The sequence below is a fragment of the Dicentrarchus labrax genome, unplaced genomic scaffold (genome assembly GCF_905237075.1).
Source record: "Dicentrarchus labrax unplaced genomic scaffold, dlabrax2021, whole genome shotgun sequence".
NCBI classification, from domain to species: domain Eukaryota; kingdom Metazoa; phylum Chordata; class Actinopteri; family Moronidae; genus Dicentrarchus; species Dicentrarchus labrax.
The window spans coordinates 4,174,574-4,193,813 of NW_026136718.1; the positions used below are offsets into that span (position 1 = coordinate 4,174,574).

The 19,240-nt window shown below is 40.4% G+C and overlaps 1 protein-coding gene across 4 annotated transcripts in view; it reads right to left on the bottom strand.

Annotated features, from left to right (window-relative positions):
- Positions 1 to 19,240, bottom strand: part of LOC127349852 (carboxyl-terminal PDZ ligand of neuronal nitric oxide synthase protein) — a 170,585-nt gene that overhangs the window by 19,255 nt on the left and 132,090 nt on the right. For 2 of the 4 annotated variants that reach the window (XM_051375837.1, XM_051375838.1), the window contains exons 9-10: positions 15,746 to 15,911; positions 12,182 to 12,358 (exon numbers count right to left, since the gene is read on the bottom strand). In XM_051375837.1, coding sequence (XP_051231797.1) covers positions 12,182 to 12,358; positions 15,746 to 15,911 — 343 coding nt within the window. Of the gene's footprint in view, positions 1 to 7,883; positions 12,359 to 15,745; positions 15,912 to 19,240 lie in introns of those variants that run through there. The other 2 variants (XM_051375839.1, XM_051375840.1) reach the window with 1 other exon arrangement.

The following is a 19,240-nucleotide window of genomic DNA, read 5'->3' on the forward strand; positions in this document are numbered from 1 at the left end:
GCAAGGTACAAACAAAATGGACATCCACTCTTAAAAGTATGTAGAGGGTACATAAAACAAAAGAAAAATTATAAATACAACCCCCGGTGGCTGCAAGTTATATTTCAATGACAATGATTTTGCTCGTTATTTAAAGGACCAGTGTGTAGGATTTAGTGGTATCTAGCGTTTAAGTCACAGCTCAGCCTTCTAAGTGTGTAGGAGAAAGAATGATGGCCCTACGAAAGTCCGTATTGAAAGCCAATGTTTGTGTCTATTAATCAGCTATTATTCACACGCGGTGAGAAATTAGATAAACTAGCAGCATACAGAGATGGGGGATCACATTAGATGCTAGAGCTGAGTGAATTATTTAGGATCATGTTGGAAAGAGATCCACCACAAAGCAATTTGCGTCTGTACTGCCTCCTACACACTGTTACCTTATCCAACTACTAAAAACAGATTGAAAAGCCTCTATTTAAATTGGCTCTTAACTGGCCCACTCAAACTTTCCACTGCCTTGTACACTAGCATTACAATTATGATGTTATTCCCCAACTCTGAAAACTATCCTTGTACCCGACTAAAGTGTTTGTCAATGACACAAACATGGCATTAGTGTGTTCTCTGACAATTCAGTCATACATGTCAGATGATTAGCAAAACCCGGAAAAGCGAAAGACAGACAGTAGAGACCACAGAAATTGGTGTGGTGACTGTGGATGGATATTTGTACAGTTTAATACAAGTAAAGTTTAAATTTACCCAAAGTAGAGAGTTTCTACCAGGTCAACAACAAAGACCGGAGGCAAATGTTCTTCATTTGAATGTGCAAACACATTCTATAGACTCATTGTTCAATACTTTGTAATTTGTTGAACAGGATGCATTTACTGGACATATGGTACTTTCACAAGACTGAATAGTTCAACCGAGCAAAAGTCAACAACAACAACAAAGGAAGTGAGCATCTTACACTGTTGCATATATTGTATACACACACACACACACACACACATGTATATAGAAAGGTAGAGAAAGGTATAAGTAAAGGTGAATATTACCACAATTTGTGACACCAGCAACCCATTACCTCCTGAACACAATACAGTCAGTCAGTCAGTGTCACCATGGCAATCCCATCCAAAAGTTGACAAGTCATTTCACTTCACAAATGTTTATGGTGACACGAGACAGTAAAAGAAATATTCTTGGAACCGCGAATGTCTATACAAAAAGATTTTGAGATATTTCACAGGATAATCTTCACCTACCGGTCGCACTAGTCTGAAAGTCAGATTATCACCAAAATCGGTAGGATTTACCCTCTGGGCATCATGGATACACGCACCAAAATTCATGGTAATCCATCTAAAACTTGTTGAGATATTTCAGTCAGGACCAAAGTGGTGCATTGACTGACACTGCCATAGAGTGGCATATTTAGCATTTTTGAGTTTCCTTTTCCAAAGTAGTCTTGGTGTAAAAGCATCAACAGTAAATGTCAGTTTTATTGACATTCTTTTCAAACTCACTCTGCGGCTCTAGATTTCAAAATACTGACGCATGTGGAGAAACCCATCATAAAAGATTCTGAGATACAGTTCCAACCGCTCTACTCACTGCGGCCTCAACAGACCACAATGCATTGCAGCCACAGCACATGTTATGTTGTAATTAAAGGGAACAAATGTCAGTTTTTCTCAGCTGGGAGAGCTTGCTCTTACTTACTACACTATTACGGTAATATCATAATTACCCTCTCCACATGCACGTAGAATCCCACAGCCACATGAAATGAGTTCACTCCACTTGCTGGCACTTGTTCATAAACATTCTGGGAAATGACTGAACTCGAAGCAGTCAAGGTAGTAAATTACAAAACTTTATCAGAGAGCTATACTTGAAATACAGTAAACAACTGAGCAACAGGATTGTTCAGGAATTACGATATCAAACTATATGGTGAGGCTGCTGAAATGCCCACCAGTACCCATGAGAGCAGCACTGTTAATCTGCAAAGATATAAATGGAACGTGATCGTAAATTTAGGTTAAATTGAAATAGAAGACAAAAAATGGGAGAGCATAAAAACAGAAGACCACAGGACTGCAGGTTGTAGCCAGACATGTTTGGGTGCCTTTAGTCTCCTCCGTATCAAAGTCATCAGATCAATAATTCATTCAGCCATTTGCCACATCACTGTCTGTCTGACCCCAAGAATCCCAAGAGTGTGAGCGTCTGAGAGAAGGAGTGTAGCCATGAATGAAGCAGCAACAGAAACGAGGCAGCAGGAAAATAACAAGTCTGTCGTTTTGGGCGTTTGGTTACCTTCTGCCTTTCTCTTTGTGTCTCTCTGTGAGTTTTTTGCCTTGTACTTCAATCCTTACAAGGATGTTTGTAGAAAGTGAGATTATGTTGCCAGCCTCTGGTTATCCAAAGGCAGAATTCAGGATTTTCGGATTAGAACTTGGATGTAATTGATCAAGGATTAGGTTTACATTAAGGGTTCAGGTAAACATTCTGTTAAGGATTAGTACACTACATAGCCAAAAGTATGTGATATGTGATTACTGAACATGTCGTTTCAAAACCTTGGGCATTAATCTGCTGCTTTAGCAGACTCCTCTCTTCTGGTTTCAGGCTTTCCACAAGATTTTGGAACCCAGGGGGATAGTCTGGCTGACACTGTGTGCTCGATGGGGTTGAGGTCAAGATTCTGTGCAGGCCAGTTCTTCCACACCAAACTAGGAAAACCATTTCTTTATGGAGCTGGATTTGTGCTGGTGTTGTTACGTTGAAACAAGAAAGGGACAAACACAAAGGGGCCTCACAAGCGTGACAGTGTGTTTGGCAATCTGAGTTTGTTCTGAACGAGACAGAGTGAACCAAGGGGAGCTTGTACGTGTCGGAGCGCGTCTTATCTTGAGTCTTAATATGACACATCAAACACTAAAAAAGTTAAAGAATTCTGACTAAAAGCTAAAAACGATCAAAGGTGTCTCTTGTTTTTTCCCTTCAGTTCCTGCTTGCCTCAGTGGGACTCTTTTTAAGGTTGATGCCGACATTCATCTCCATTTTAAATTCAGTGTGCGTTACATTTGTCAGCTTTCTTTTGTCAGCGGATATGTGAAGAATCACAAAGGAAGCTGCATAAAAAAGGAAGAAATGGGACAAGACAGACGGGCTGACAGACAGATGTGGCTGAGACAGGCCTTTAGCTGCGCTGTGATTCAAGATCAGTTTGCTCTTTTAGCCATTTACATCTGGAGCTCCACATGTTCCAGATTACCATGCCAAGCCGCTGCTCGGTAGGCCTGTAGCTCTGCATCATGGAAACATCAAAGCAAATCGCCACCACATCCAGATGTGGACACACAGCCGAAAATCTAGTCAGAACATGAGCTCAGCTTTGCTCAAGTTCCTGCTGCCTCTAAATGTGTTGGCACATTTGTGTGAATGGTGAGGCAAATGCAAGAAAAAAAGGCCTCCACAAGGACGTCTAATCTGACTTTGCAGTGGCAGCCAGGAGGTTAGAGATGCGAGTGGAAGGTCGCCAGTTCAAATCCAATGACCTGATGGGAAAAACACTGTAATACTGCAGAGGGCAGGGACAGGTAGAAACGATAGCAGACTAAAGAAACTACAGTTTAAACTGGATAAACACAAAGTTAAAGTGAGCATGGGCTGCAACTAAGGATGACTTTAAATATTGCTTAATTTCTTAATCAAACTATTCATATTTCAATGTTCAATGTGTCATAACTTCTTGTAGCTCAAGTGTCTTCAGATTGATGGTTTTGCCTGACCAACAGTCCAAAACTGTAAATATTTGGCATTTTTGCTTGATAAATGACACAAAATGATACATTTTATCTGCATCGTTGACTAATCAACAAAAAGTTTCAGCCCTGGAGTACACTGAAAGCTGAGAAATACACAATATGTGACCTAGATGCTAACGCACAAATCCCAAAGGCACACATTTACACTAATTTAACTCACTACTACAGTGAAAGCCTTCTGAAGAGCAGATAAGTTTGTTATATTCTTCAGTGTGAATCTCGCCCATTTGGCTCTGATCATTAATGCTGAGCTCAGAGGATTAATTGCTCAGCTGTTAAAGTCCTTTATTCCCTCTGCTCGTCTGGTGCAGACATGGTCATTAATTTCAGGCCTGTGATGGTCTGTGGTGAGTGTTTGTTTATATCCGACCCACTAACCCCTCATGTCTCTGTCAGCGCTTCTTCACATTAACAAAACAACCTCAGCTAACTCCTCACAAGCACAGTCAATACTTTGTGTATGTGTGACGTATGTGTCTTTTACTTTGTATGCACTTTTATTTGAACAAACTCTTATTATTTGGGCTAATCTCACATGCATAATGTAGTCAGAAAGTACATTATGTGGACAGCCTACCCCTAACCCTAAAACCAATGCTGCTGCTATAACAGTCTCCTCTCTTCTGGTTTCAAGCTTTCCATCAGGTTTTGGATCCCAGCTGCAGGGATTCAGCCACATAAGTGTTAGTGATGTTGGTTGATAAGGCCTGGCCTGCAGTTGGAAACACAGACAGGGGTATCCTCTGACTTTTGCCTACGTGGCAAATGATTTGCTGTGTAGGCTGCACTCTAGCACTTGGTGTCTGAAATGAAAAAATAAGCATGGGGTTTCAAACTGCTTGTGTATATACAGTATATACGTACAGCAGCTATCCTTTTAAAGGATCTAGGTGAAGGCCATTGTGGGTAATGTTGGAAACCAATTATCAGGACCTCTTTACAGCAATATCAGATCACAAAGTATTATATATACTGTCACAGAGTGTTTATTCATATCACCCGAACCTACTTTTAGCCTTAATTTCATGTTTACATCTAAATCAGCTGAACAGTGTAGCAATTGTACCCCTTGTTTTAGAGATATTCCCCAAATTTTAGAAGGCCAAAATGTAGTGGTAAATTAAACTATACTTACTACTATATACAACTATAATCACTATATTTATCTATTACATATTTGAGTGTTTAAAGTCTTGACTTGATAACACCAAACATTTTGGGGGAGATCTAATAAGGATCAAATTGATGTTTGTCCTTACTTACTAATGGGATTTAATCGTGTAATTGAGGAAATTGTGTGTTTGGGCTATTGCAATGGGTACTTAAAAGCGCCGTGTTCAGAGACACAAACTACGGGAGGAAGCGATGGAAATATAACCCCTGCATCTGATTATCATTGCTGAGTGATAACTGAAACAGAAGGAATTGCATCTTAAATCTAAGATCAGGGAAAGGTTCAGTGCTTTCCAGATGTGCAAAACATCAACTCTTACTTTACTGTAGTGACTTTATACAAAACTGATGAACTGCAATCTGCAGTATTAACATTTTTCTGAAGGCTTAGGAAATCTCCTGTGATGCTTGTCTGTATGTTTAAGACTATTGTCCTGATGACAAAAGAGACTAAGATGTAGTAGGCAAAGATGGATGATTTAATATTCCATATAGCTCTGACCTAACCAAATATAACTGACATCACAGTAACATAACAAAAACCCCTAACCCTAACCCAGTTCTCACTCTTCAAAGCTTCATTTATTTACATAAATACATACATAATATGATCATTCAGATAATTCATAATAATATACATTTCCCATTATTGGCCCATTCTTTATCTACCCCGATAATTATTGTTCCTTCCCTAATAAAAAGTGCTACAAGTCCTACACTGTTCACCCAGCAGGGATGTGAACATCCTCAAACTGAGAATGGAGCCAAAGTAATAAAAAGGTTTCACTGTTCTACTCCTGAGAGACCGAACCTGTACATGTTATAACCAACCTGCAGAAATATTTCTGAGAACCAGACTATGTGTAGGTGTGTCAAACATTGGCGGGCTCGGTCTGAGCTGGGTCTATGTGTGTCCCTGCATAGGACTGACTGAGCTTGTAAAGAAACTTATTGATTCGCGCTGCTCCCTTGCTGTCCCAGTAGTTAACCCCAGTTTCAAACAACACATGCCTGTGACGGGGAAATCGATAACAAGTCGCCAAAGCGTGCCTGGCTTGGTTGGACCGGTTGGCAACGTGGCCCTCAGATGGCAACGACAAGCCCCATCAGACAATTAATTAATCCTGAGAGGAGGGAGGAAACCACAGAGTGTGAGAGAGACAAACTCAGACAGAGGTAAAGATTTGAGATCAGACTAGACTCAGCAGTTCAGCAGTTTAAAGCATAGTATCTGATGCCAGAGAGTGAAATTGAATTGTTTAAAAGAACTTCTGAATACCAAATATAAGATAAATTACTGTTTCAGACAACATTTAACTGAACAAGGGAGACTTTTAGGATAATTTTTTTAAATGAGAATCTAATTTGTTGATGGGAGAATTTAGGGGTTGAAATGCAACACACATCAGCCCTGTCGCATTTATTGAGCATGAATTGATGCCTGTAGCAAACACAAAACACATCATACAAAATAAGTATTCAAGATGTAGTAGCCAGATTGTGCACATTTATGATAAAACTGCTTTCTTTTCCTCCCATTGACCAGTTTTCTTAGGGAAAAAAGAAAGTTGCTTTATACTTGGATTTGCAAAATTTAACTTTTTGAGTCTTTTTTTAGATCCTTCAGACAGTTTGTCAATACAAATTACACACCCGAAACCCACACTGAGGGTGCTTTTATGTCTAACCAACTCTGGTGCGTTAACTGGACTGAGTCTGCCTGAGGAGGAAGGTCTCCATCCGCTTCCAAATAAGACTAAAGACTAAAGTTTGTTTGTGGTATGAAAGCAAAGCAGAACAACCACATGATTTTATGATAATAAATATGTGATTTTAGCGTGACAAATTCCAAGATTCAAAAGATTACAAATCTAACCTTCCATTAAATCCATCTGCTGATCATGGGAACTGTGAAGGGCGATTTTACAATAAGTGATAATAAGTTAGCAGACAAGTACTGGGTTGTTTTTAATCAGAAAGTGAAAAGCAGTTAAAACTGAGGTGTGTTGGGCTCGTGAAAAACATGTTTTCAGAAAGTCTGATGAAAGAAACATCCATGAGGAAAAGCCATTTTGTTCCAGAAGCTACACAGGCTGCTTGCTGTTACCTTAGAGACCAGGACCAGGATGCTTAAAGCCTATGATGGTGTCAATCAATTGTTCCAGCTATCGGCTGACACACAAGTATGGTAGATGACCATGACTGACCTCACACACCAGCACCCACAGATACACACACACCTTCTTATTTCCAAAATTCGACTGTATCCCAAAAGTGTATTAGAGGCTGAATCAATAACTAGTTAGGAATGTAGGAATAAGTTCAAACTGTCAAACTTTACTGAATCTTCCCCACAAATAACTCACAAAAGAATCTAATGTCCTCCCTCGGGTGAGCTCACACCAATGAACAGAAGGTTAATATCAGTCAACATTTTCTGAGAAGCTGCTCCTTGCAACTACTTTTGCACCACAGGACCTTCGCCTAGGGATTACCTTGACCTCCAGCGTCTCTGTCAAGGTAAAAGGCCTGGGGCTGTACTTATTTCTGCAACCACACACAACATGAATCTCTAATAGATAAATCAGCAACAAGAGACCGTTTAGAAATACAGCATGTCTGGCATTTTGGAGAAGTCGGAGGAAGAGCTCAGAGTTCAAGAGATTGCAGAAGAATAAGGTTAAAGTCAGACACATGAGAGAAATATAGGTGATATTAAAAGGGAAGGCCAAGAGAGAGAACCCAGAGTATTTACCCCAGATGCTAGAAAAGAAAAAAGTGTCAAGAGCAGGCTGCAACAGAAAACACAGATTTAAGAACAAAGACATGCAAGTTAAGACATGGCAATAACATGAGGGTAAGATCCAGAAACAGAAAGCAGAGTTTGTGCTCTTTGTTTTATTTCTATACTTATGACATAGTCCTTACAGGAACAGAAATAAAAAGAAAATACGATATGACATTATAACTGGCCTTCTATAGATACAAAGATTTAGACAACGTTCACTGAAACTGAAAGGTAGTGTTATTGTGCAAAAGTAAGTCATCCATTACAATTGTCTTGTAGTGTGTTATGCCTTACTTATTGACTGCTTCGTTCTGTGTGTATATTCAGAATTTAATTTGACAGGTATTGGAAACAGTTGATTGACAGCTTCTTTACTGTACGAGCACCAACCTCCTCAACCTCAGGAGGGATGACAACTCATCACGAGTGCTGTGTAGCCACTAGATATTGTCAGACACCATAGACTTTCTCTCTACATTACTCTATTTTAAATGGTCGCATTTGTGGGTTGAGGGCACAAGTGAGAGGACATAAGTGATTTAAAATAAAATAACTTAATGATAACTCCTTCATGTTATTACTTTCATAATGTCTGTTCTGCAGACACATCCTTGTCCCGAAGCTTCCAGGTAAGCTCTCTCTGCATAAATCAAAAATGTGATTGAACCTGATATTGACGTAATTTCATCAATATGTTCTTTGATTAAATGTGATTATTGAATCATGAGATGGGCTCACCTTTTGGAATGACTGCAATATCAGTGTGGAGACGTGTTTAACTGACAATTTTTTGCAACAGGTCTGAATATATTTTCAAGGGCTGTTTCATTAGATTTTAAATTATCATAATATCTGGCGTTGATTGCATCAGTCGCTGGAATGACTCGAGATGAAACGTTCGTCTAATGTCTGTGAACTCTTTCACTTTCTTATCTTTTGCCCTGATGGTGAGTAGTCTGACAGCCTGTCACCTGGAATTCTGCATCTTGAAAAGGAGCACAAGTATGATTTCCATGTGTTGATGTCACAGTTGTCATATTATAAAAAGCATTTTTAGGAAAAAAACAAGAGTTGGAAAAGGGTAGATGAGGAGACGAGAAGAAAAGGGACGTGGAGGAGAGGGAGTCAAACAGACAGGACATCCTTCATACTGTTCCCAGTTTGACTCAGCAGATGTTTTCTACTCATTTGGAACAGGGTGCGAATTCAGCCTGGGACCTTTGTTGCATGTCATTCTCTGTCTCTCTCATCCCTCAATTCCTGTTATTTCTGTCATAAAGATCATATTAAGAATGGAAATTTAACCCAAAATCAACAAGTAAAATCTTTTCCTTAGGGTACCTGGGACTAGAGATCTTCACAGTTGCACCTGCCAGAACCAAACCCAAATCAAAACCATATCCAGCCTATTCTGATCTGCGTAGGTTCCTCTGTTACCTCTGTGGGTCTGTGTCATGATACATCTAACACTCAAGAGGATCCGAGCAGACTTGCTACCATCCCTGATCAGATGGGGCATCGTCATCATTACTGGATAAAACATGTTTTTGAGGCCTTTCCACTCTTTTTGGTGGTGGCTGCTTGTAATTTGTGGAGCCTCATGCTGATGCCAGTGTTATGTTATGTTCTGTCTGATCGGGGTACCGGCATTTTAGATCAAGTTTAATTATCCTTGAGCCTCTCTTAGACTGGGTCTTTCATTTATTTGTTTTTTTAAATTATTTTAATGCATTCTGTAGGTTTTCCCCACATTCATTTGGGATCAGGTCCAAGGTTTGGACCCATAAAGACATCAACCTGGGATTAAATAGCAAATGGTCCTCATTTGTGTCTGAATAGTTTGCTATAGAACTACTGGCCCCAACACACTTTACAGACTAGACTACTAGACTAGACTAGATTCAGCAAAGTTGGTACAAATTCCCAAACAAACTTTCAGAGAAAAAACATCTCAGAATCTAAATCTCTGTTATCCTTTCATACAAACACCCTCAGAAACTGAGTGGCTAACTGGGAGTTACTTTACTGGACACTAGATTGGTTTGATCCTATCAGGCTAAAGCTCTTTGCAAAAGATAGTGAGCACACTGAAAACTGGCCCTGGTTCCCCTTTAAATCTCTGCAGAATCTACCTTTGCCAAATACTGGCCTGTCTGCACTGATTTGACAGCAGTGCTCCGATAAACCGGGGCTACAATGCGTAGAAAGATAACTCTGTGGCTTTTTACTCATGAAACAAAATGAACACTTTAATACTGCATTGTGCTTGGACGCCATACACAGAGCTGGGTTTAAACAATCAAGACCACTTTTGGCTGTCATCCGTGAGCTGCTGTTCTGGCACGAGCGAAGAGTTTTTGTTTACGGGATGAATAAAAGAAACAAACAGCGTTCCTCGAGGTCCAACTAATCCCGGCTTTACATAAATTAAAAAGCGGGGAAATGTGTGGACAAGTGAGAAGAGTGCAAACATGCTCTGACTACCAAGTCAACAAATTGTGAGGAGACAAAAAGAGGGCTGCCCACGGAAGTCAAGGACGGAGCAGTTCAACAGTTGACTGTGGGATGACGTAGAAAACAAAGTTTGTACATACAGTACAGACACAGATTTTTTGTCAAAAAATAGTCTTTGATTAATTATGAGCTGAGGAAGAAAGGACTTTCCCTCTCCAAACATAGAGACAGTAATAAAGTTCCTCCTCGGATTTGGCTGTAAGTGTTCATCTTTGCTCAGCAGAAGAGTCACTTTTCACTCCAGCAAGGACAAGAGCTCATCAGTCTCTCCAGTCCCAAACTCTGTCTCCATCCTGCCGGGATGACTGACAGCTACACTCCCAATCCTGACAAATTGAAAGCTTGCCCCTGAACTAACCTTTTGGTTTGACTTCATGTTACATCCTGACATGTTTCTGATAAAGACAGACTAACTTACAATTTTAAAGTTTCGAAAGGAGGAAATATTTTTAAGGTAAACTCCCTGATTTTGTTATAGAGCTCCAGAAACTTAGCAACAGAGAGCTGATGGGGGGGGGGATTTTGGGAGTGGGTGTATTATATTGATAAGAGCTCTGTGTGTGTAATCAAGAAAAGAGTAAAAAGTAAAGGAAGGAAAGTAAGCAAAGGATTGTAAGAAATAAGTGTATATACATGACTATGCATATAGATTAGAGATTAGATGCATACAGAGAGACGTGTTACAGGTGTGACCAATGTGGGACACTTAAGGTGATGCTAATATTTGTAAGAGGAGTTAAGACTGTGAATGTGATGCGATTATTTGAATATTTGTCTACTTTAAAATTTGAATGCAAATAAACTACATATGTATAGGCAGCAAACAGACAACAGGTGTGACGGTTACAGACGGACGCCCTAGCTGACGACATGCACTGACTCGCTGACCCTAAAACGAGAACCCCCGTCTCCTCTGGTGCCTCTCTACATTCATAGAGCTCTACATTGACGGATCAGGACACATTTTCGGCTCAAGCTTAAACCTTTTTAACTCAAGCTGGAGCCCTGATCCAAGACTGATACAACATAGTAATAGTAAATAAATAATTTGATAAATCAAATATATATATAGATATTATTTACGAGAAGTATGTCAAAGCAGACACACTGGAGGGAGGGGAATGTTCTTATAATAACTTATTATGTGCAATAAATGAATAAATAAATAAATGTCATCAGTGACTTATACGTTCAGGATCTTACCCGAACAAGACCGTGATATGTATTTTGACCACATCGGGGCTACTCGAGTTGTCTCCACCTCAGTTCCTGCCGCCTAAATTAAAGTTGCTTTTATTTATGTATCTATTGGAGTCTTTCCTTTCTCTCATATGCAACTACAATTACATTACACCAATACATGGTGTAAGCCTTGTATATGTAATTGTGCACACCAGATGGAGGTTAGTTCTCTACATGGTTATTCCTACACAGTAGTCTGAAGTGAAGGGACAAAAACAAGTCATGGCTATTTATCTGGACAGGATTCGTCAGGGGAGCAGGTTTGTGTGTTACACCGCTATTTCATCTCCCAGACAGTCAGGAGTTCCCTGTCTGTTGAGAACATTAAGCAGCCTCAGCGTCTCCTCGTCCGTCCCCCAGCCAAAGATATCCATCCCCTCATCATCGTCCTCCCCCTCATCCTCATCGCTGTCGTCCGTGTTAGACTCGTACTCTGAGGCGATACCTGACTCGCGGAACCTGGCAAAGTCCAGGAAGCCCAGAGATTTGACGTCACGGGACAACAACTCAGACACCTCTTGACCTTTGCTCTCTGGCTGGTTAGCCTTGAGCAGTGGGGGAGACGAGGGGAGGTGAGGAGGCGGAGGCCCGGGGAGGAAACGGAAACACTCCAGTTTGAGAAGACACTGGTCCCTACCTAGGGGGCTTCCCAGATTCCCATTGGAAGATGAGAAGGCGTTGCTGGTCCCGTCGGTGGTGCAGAGTGCGGGCAGGTTGATGGCGGACACCTCGGGTTTAGGCGTGGTGGGGTCGCACATCACTGAGGGCACCGTAGACCGGAAGGTGATCTCCAGTAAACTGTCCTGAGATCCCACTGGAGGGAGGAGAAAAGGTAGAAAAGAGGGAAGGGAGTGGACAGTGATGAACGAGCAGAGGGAGAGACAAGAAATAAAGGGCAGATCAAATATTTTATACCACAGTCAAGAGTCGCTCTGTGCCTTGATTTAAATTCATCTGCTATCACCCCTCCCGCTGGATCATGGCAGAAGAATAACGTATGTGATATAGATATCTGTGAATTGTGGCGGAGAGCAGATTACCGCTCCTTGAAAATTCTAACAAAATCAATCACTCAGTTACCAATAAATCAATGTGGTTTTAGATTGGGTAAGCAAGAAAAGGAAAAAAAAAAAAACATGTTTCAAAGCATTTCATCATCATAAGGGCTGCTCAGTGAAACATGTTTTGCTTCTTTCTTTATGGGCACAGAAAACAGACCTGCAGCTCAACAACTGAGAGAAAGATACATTAAAGGAATACTCAGTATCAGTACTAACCTGCCCATCTGAAAGATGACTCTAAAAAGTTTGTAGTTTGCTCCTTCACATAGGACCGACGCTGTAGCTATCTATCATAACATCCAGAGAAACTTCTCACTCCTGCAGAATAATCTACTTCCTCTCTGTTGTGCGTCTGAAATTTAAAGTCTGGGAAAAGCTTGTGTAAAATCTGCGGCACTGTTTGATCACAACCACATGGAGTGTTGAAAGACAATAGTCAGGTTGAAACACTGCATGTGAGATAAACACAAATTAAAAGATGCATTACAAAGTTAGTGGGGATTCAGATTGAAAACAGCTGTGTTAAAACTGTGCAGGGGCTGCGTTGATGGTGACGTGTTGTTTAAGGTACAGTTATACAGTAACAGTTTAGTTAATTTAAAGGCAAATCAGACGTACAATGGTTTGTAAAAACTCACAGACAGGATTTTACAACTCTCTGAACTTCCCTGCAACTGCTTTGGCTTTCGTCTTGAGGTCCAGGCAGTGGAAATACTTGCCGGATGACGTTGTGCTGAAGCACAAGTTGAGCCAGGTTCAACCTTTTTGCAGGTCAACGCTGCTGCCAATGTACTGCCTCCATTCAAATGAATGAGAGGCCTGTGTTTTGATCAAGTCAGTGGAAACGCCGCCTTACTCTACTGGGCCTTTCCACTCTGCACCACAACACAAGACTAAAGAGCAGCAACACCACAAACTGTTATTAATAACACAACTTTACCTTTCTCTTCCCTGCAGTTGCCTTCGGCTAGAATGTGTTTTAACTGACTTTTAATGGCTCAAGCAGATGATGTTTGATGACATTATCTAGTCAAAGCAGTTTAAAGCAGTTTTACCACAAATCTTATTTTTTACTCACGCAATCACTGATCCTTTTGTTGAGCTGACAACATCAGGCCATGTAATATTTCCTCACATACGGCCTTCCTTTTGCAGCAGAATACACTTTCTTTACAGACAACAAGCATCAAAACAGCCCGGCATCAGCTCTCATTTAGCAGCACTGAGTGCAAATCACATGAACTGCAGCTGGGCTCATTTTTAGTCTTATATGATAAATGCTACAAAGACTATTACGCTGTGGCTGAGGAGGGGAGTGGGTTGTCCATTTATCTCAGGGTTGGTGATTCAATCCCCAGCTCCTCCTGTCCACATGTCGAAGTGACCTTGGGCAAGACACTGAACCCCAAATAGCTCCCGATGGTCAGGCACCTTTATAACTCACCACTATTGGTATGTAAATGGCCAAATGAGAGGCAAATTATAAAGCACTTTGGCAGCATTATATAAATGCAGGACATACAGATCATTAGCAGAGTGGTTTAAAAAAATCCTGTCAACTATATTTACAGTAGTATTAAATGTTTTCTTTACCATGACGCCACAGTAACCGTTAACCCAAGCTGTTCTATGCGATAAAGCAAACTACATTTTTTTCTGAGCCACCACAGGAGGTGAGTATTGGATAGTCCTGAAGGAAAGGAGGCTTTCAAGCAATGAACTGGGCTTAAACCTCCTGCATGGGTTCCCCACCTCTTTTCATCTACAACCAGACCATGTTTCATGTTGTAGAATTGTACAAAATGAGGTACAAATGCTGTGAAATAGACCTTTCTCATGGTGGACATTTTCGCTTGTGATAGCGTGAAAATGACAGGTGTGTAACTAATAACATTAATGATGGCTCCTTTCCATTCAGGTGTGTCAATAAGTCATGCTAGTGAGCCAGCATGTAATCCCACCACGCTGAAACTGACGCACTATACAGCCATAATTAATGTTATGAGTCGTGTACCTGTGTTCAAGTCAGTGTCATGAGAAAGGTCTGTTTCCATAAACTTGTTAAAATATCTGACTACTGGATTTCATTGTGCTTAAAATACTATTTCATGTCCATTTAAGATCTGTTTTTTTTACCATAGAAGAGTTTGTTGACCTTGTGGGAAATGAGGTCCCTTTCAAACGTCCAACATGCAGAGGTGCATGAGAGAAAATACTTTCCCCACAGAATACCTGAAATGTTGGCTGATCAGATAAAAGACTGTTTCTCGCAGGGTGACGATTGGAGGGCAGACTGGACTGCGATAGCGCAGAGAAGATTGTCTGAATAACTGATGAGCAGGCTTAACAATATGTGAAGTTGTGGGGAGAGTGACGGAGAGGACAGAGGGGGTCGTGGGCGAAAGAACAGCGACAGAATGTGTGCGGTGCATGTTAAACAGGGCGGCGAGGGGTCGATATGACAACAGAATCCAGTCTCATACTGGAATTTACATTTAGAAGCCTGTCTAGGTCTGCAGTGCACTCACTCGGGGTGTATACAGAGCTGGAAATGTCTGCTGTCTCGGCGTGTGGGATGTTTGCTCTGTCACATGGGAGGATTTTAACTGAGAGGCGTATGTGTGTGTTGACCTGCAGTAGAGGTGGTGGCATAAAATGTTAAATTACCATCTTTATTCCTCGGTCATGTCCATCTTTCATTTCTTTTTTCTTACCGTCACTGTCCATTTTATTGTTTTTGTCACAGCACCTTTTGCATATTTTTCTGTGGGATTCAGAATCCTACTCACGTTGGACTCAAGGTTTCATCCATATTGTTTCCTAGGTTTTTCTTTGCCTTTACTGAGGATCAGAAGGCTGGTGGTGTCAGGCAAAGCAGGCTGATTAGTGATGTCAGGTCTATTACAGTGTCTATGTCTTTCAAACATATTGTTTTGTCTCTTGTCCTCTGTTTATCTCGTTCTACCCTGTCCACAATATAAAAAATTCATGCCTTCATATAAAACATCAATGTGTGTCTGTTTCTCTGCAGCTGTACACACTGTACATGCACTTTGTACATGGCAGCAAGTGTGCATTAATGTATATAACCTCCAGCTTACAGCATGTAAGCGCATGAGCCTCGTATTTGATCTACTCACTGGAGTTGGGTCCAGACATCTTGGTCTCCAGCTCCTGGATCTGTTTAACCAGCAGGGAGATGTGCTGAAGCAGGTCTTTGTTCTGCAGCAGCAGCTGGTGGACTCGAGCCTGGGCCTCCAGCCGAGCCGTGGCCTCCGCACTCAGCTGGTCCTTCAACAGGTGAACCTGCACAGGAGGAGGTGAGTAAAGAGGTAGATGGACAGACAGAGGAGGAGACAAGAGGGATAGGAACAGATGCTCAGTTCAGTGTATGCAAACATATTTTTCTGCGCTGCTAGTCATTATCAGAATTTCCCAGGCCAGGGTCAAAGTGTCTTGATCCCTCAAACAGAATCTGCTTGTTGGAGAAATCAGGAGCAAGTGCTGTTTGCTTCAAATATTTGAGATAGATAAAAGCAGAGAGACAGGCTACAACTCATAGTCCTTCAAGCTTTTGTTGAGCTCATGTTTTCTCTACATGACAAACATTCAGAAAGGTGCTCTATGGTGAGCAGCACATTGATATTTTGGACTTTTATAAGTCATTTGTTTGAGTCACCACTGACAGTCTAGTGTTGCATAACTTTGAGTCACCATTTAGTTACTTTATTTTAGGAAAAATAAAGATTTTTCTTGCATTGTGGGATTCTCTGCAGAGTTTTATACCAGAGGAAACCAAGTTTTACAGGTATCCACTTGACATTCAATCAGTGCAAAACCATAATAAGAATAAAATAAACTGAGGAGAAAAAAGGCAATAAAGACTCTAGATAATCCCACCCTGTACAGCATGGACACACTGCTCATGTTAACAGGTTAGAGCAGCGGTGATTCACAAAAGAACAGAAGACCTCTTCCATTCTTTCCATAAGCTGTGCGCCTTTCCCAGCAAAAATAGACAGAATAGAAAATTATCCTTTTCATATTCATATCGACATTATGCCAGCAATTTATACACCCTCCACTACAATTTCAATAATTTTTTTAACTCTTTTTTAACACCTCCAGTATCTCTTTTGGATTAAAAGCTCTTTCTGTGGACATAATCTATTCATTTGTTAACAGCTTTAATTCTATTGTATTTATCAAAGGCACACTGAGTGTAGAAAGATAGAGTCACCACACATTATTTCACAGTTGTATGATACAGTAAAATATTACAAAGGTGAAACATTTCAAGCAATTTCTTGGAACTTAAGAGTTATTAGAGTTAGTTTGTTTTTTAAATCAAATTTTATTTCAATTTAAGGTGTTACTCTGCTACATTTTAATCATCCGGACAGAAATAGTTTCCTTTCAATATGTGAGAATTATGATTTATTGATTAGTTGGATGGAAAGGTTTCTGAGTTTCTGTAAGATTCTGAGATTCTGTAAGATTCACCGCTGGTTCAGGTGAGCTGAGAGCAGATGAATACAGAAGCTGGTCCTAGACTGAAGATAATGACTTTGGAGACAATATAAAAAAAGCCAGACCAATTTGAATTTTAGCACGTATGAAAAAACTCCGGCTTAATGTTGCTTCTGAGAAAAGGCAGCTATCAAATATGGGAGAGATTCGGATAGATTCTGTGTGGTGCATTAGTACACTCTTATTAAATAAAACATTTTCTTCCAGGAGAACGGGCAAAAGTGCTATTGCCCACGTCAGAAGCAATTTATTTAACAAAAGCAGCTATTATTTAGGCCTTCACCTATTAACTAAATTAATCAGGAGATGAGAAGCTTTCAGATGTGACTGACTCAGCTCAGCAGGTGGCAGTGACTGATCAATCACATTGGATTTTTACTGCCTTTTAATTAATCAAAACAATGTCAAGAAAGTACAGGAAACCTTCAAAGTGTTGTTTCAGTTGGAGGGAAACAGATCAATCAGTGACAATCTGGTGGGGATGTGAGAAGAAAAACTCACTCAGAGAAGAACAAGGAGAGCTGATGGAAGTGCACAAAGTTATTGATAACCAACATCTGGACGCGTTTCATGAACAGCATCGAGTTGAAGCAGTTTAAAGTTAGATACTGACCAGTTAACTAGATATTGCTATCCTAAATGTCAGGTGGAAAAGATATCTTGACTCGAGCTTGAATGATAGGTATGTTGACATAAAATTAATTTGATAATTGATTAATTGCCAACTAACAGGCCATTAGGATTATCTGACAGCTCCGTGTTGAGCTGATGAATCCTGATAAGAAGTACAGTTTCCCACTGCTTAAGCACAAACTGATTATTTATTGTGTATTGGGACTTGTCTGTTTTTCTTTTGCAGCAATTCCTTCAGTCCAAGACAATTTTCTTATTCAGGAGACAATAAAAGCAATCTTGACTTTTGCTGTTTCAGTCACCTTACACTATTTTCTGTTTTATATCTAATTCTATATCTTTGGACTGTTGGACAAAACCAATTTGCATTTTGAACATGTCATGGGCTTATGGGAAATGGTGGTAGACAGTTTTCACTATTTTATAGACAAAACAATCAGTCAATTAATCAAGAAAATAATAAGTAGACTAACTGATAATTTTTATTCTAAGGGTTTTTGTCTTCATCATATTTGACCTCTCAATTATAGAGACTTATGAAAATATTCAGACAGGTCCAAGGTAATGACAAAACATGAGCACTATATTAGATATTTGTAATTACTGTGGCTTCCCTCTATTACATTTTTATGACAGGAGTAGCAGAGCTCCAGTGGCTGATCTGGTTCCCATGTGACCTTAAAGCCAGAGTCTGCTGTGGTCTGCAAGATTAAAGCAGAGGCTCTTTTTCAGTTTAAGACTGAAAGAATAAAACTTCTTTTACACTCTGAGTCATTTATATAAGAGGGAAAAAAGGCACTGTTCACTCAGTGCACATGTTCAGATACACACTCTCTCTCTCTCTCTCCCCCCACACACACACACACACACACACACACACACACACACACACACACACACACACACACACACACACACACACACACACACCTCTACAAGCTTTTGTAGCAGCAGTGACTCCCCGTTTTTACTTCAAAGTAGTCTCCAAATCAAATGTTAGTAGTCCCACCTCCCACCCTATTCAGCCATCTCCCATCCTAAGCACATAATTGCTTTCAGCTATTTCAAAGAAGGAATTCTCAAGGTTTCAAATCACAAGAATGGTTCAGAAGAAGCCCAATGTGCTGAAGGAGCCCACTTACTAATGATTTTCTGACAGGAGACACACCATGGCTCTCAATAGTGTGATGAAGCTTAACCCCGGAGTTTGAACATGGTCCAGCAGGACTTCAAATGTCAGCTGTCTAATAGGCAAAGAAGGACTGAAGGAAAGCGCGTGTAACGTGCTTTTATCCAATTACACTACAATGATGTTAAACAGTAACAATCCAGAAGGGCTCCTTACTGCTTTTCCTGACTGATTCTTGTCAGTAAACCATTTTGAATTCTGTTTTGAACACACAAATAGCTTAATCAATATTAGAGTGCGTCTGAACAGGTGCCTGTAACAATTTTAAGGAAGGCAGTTGGTG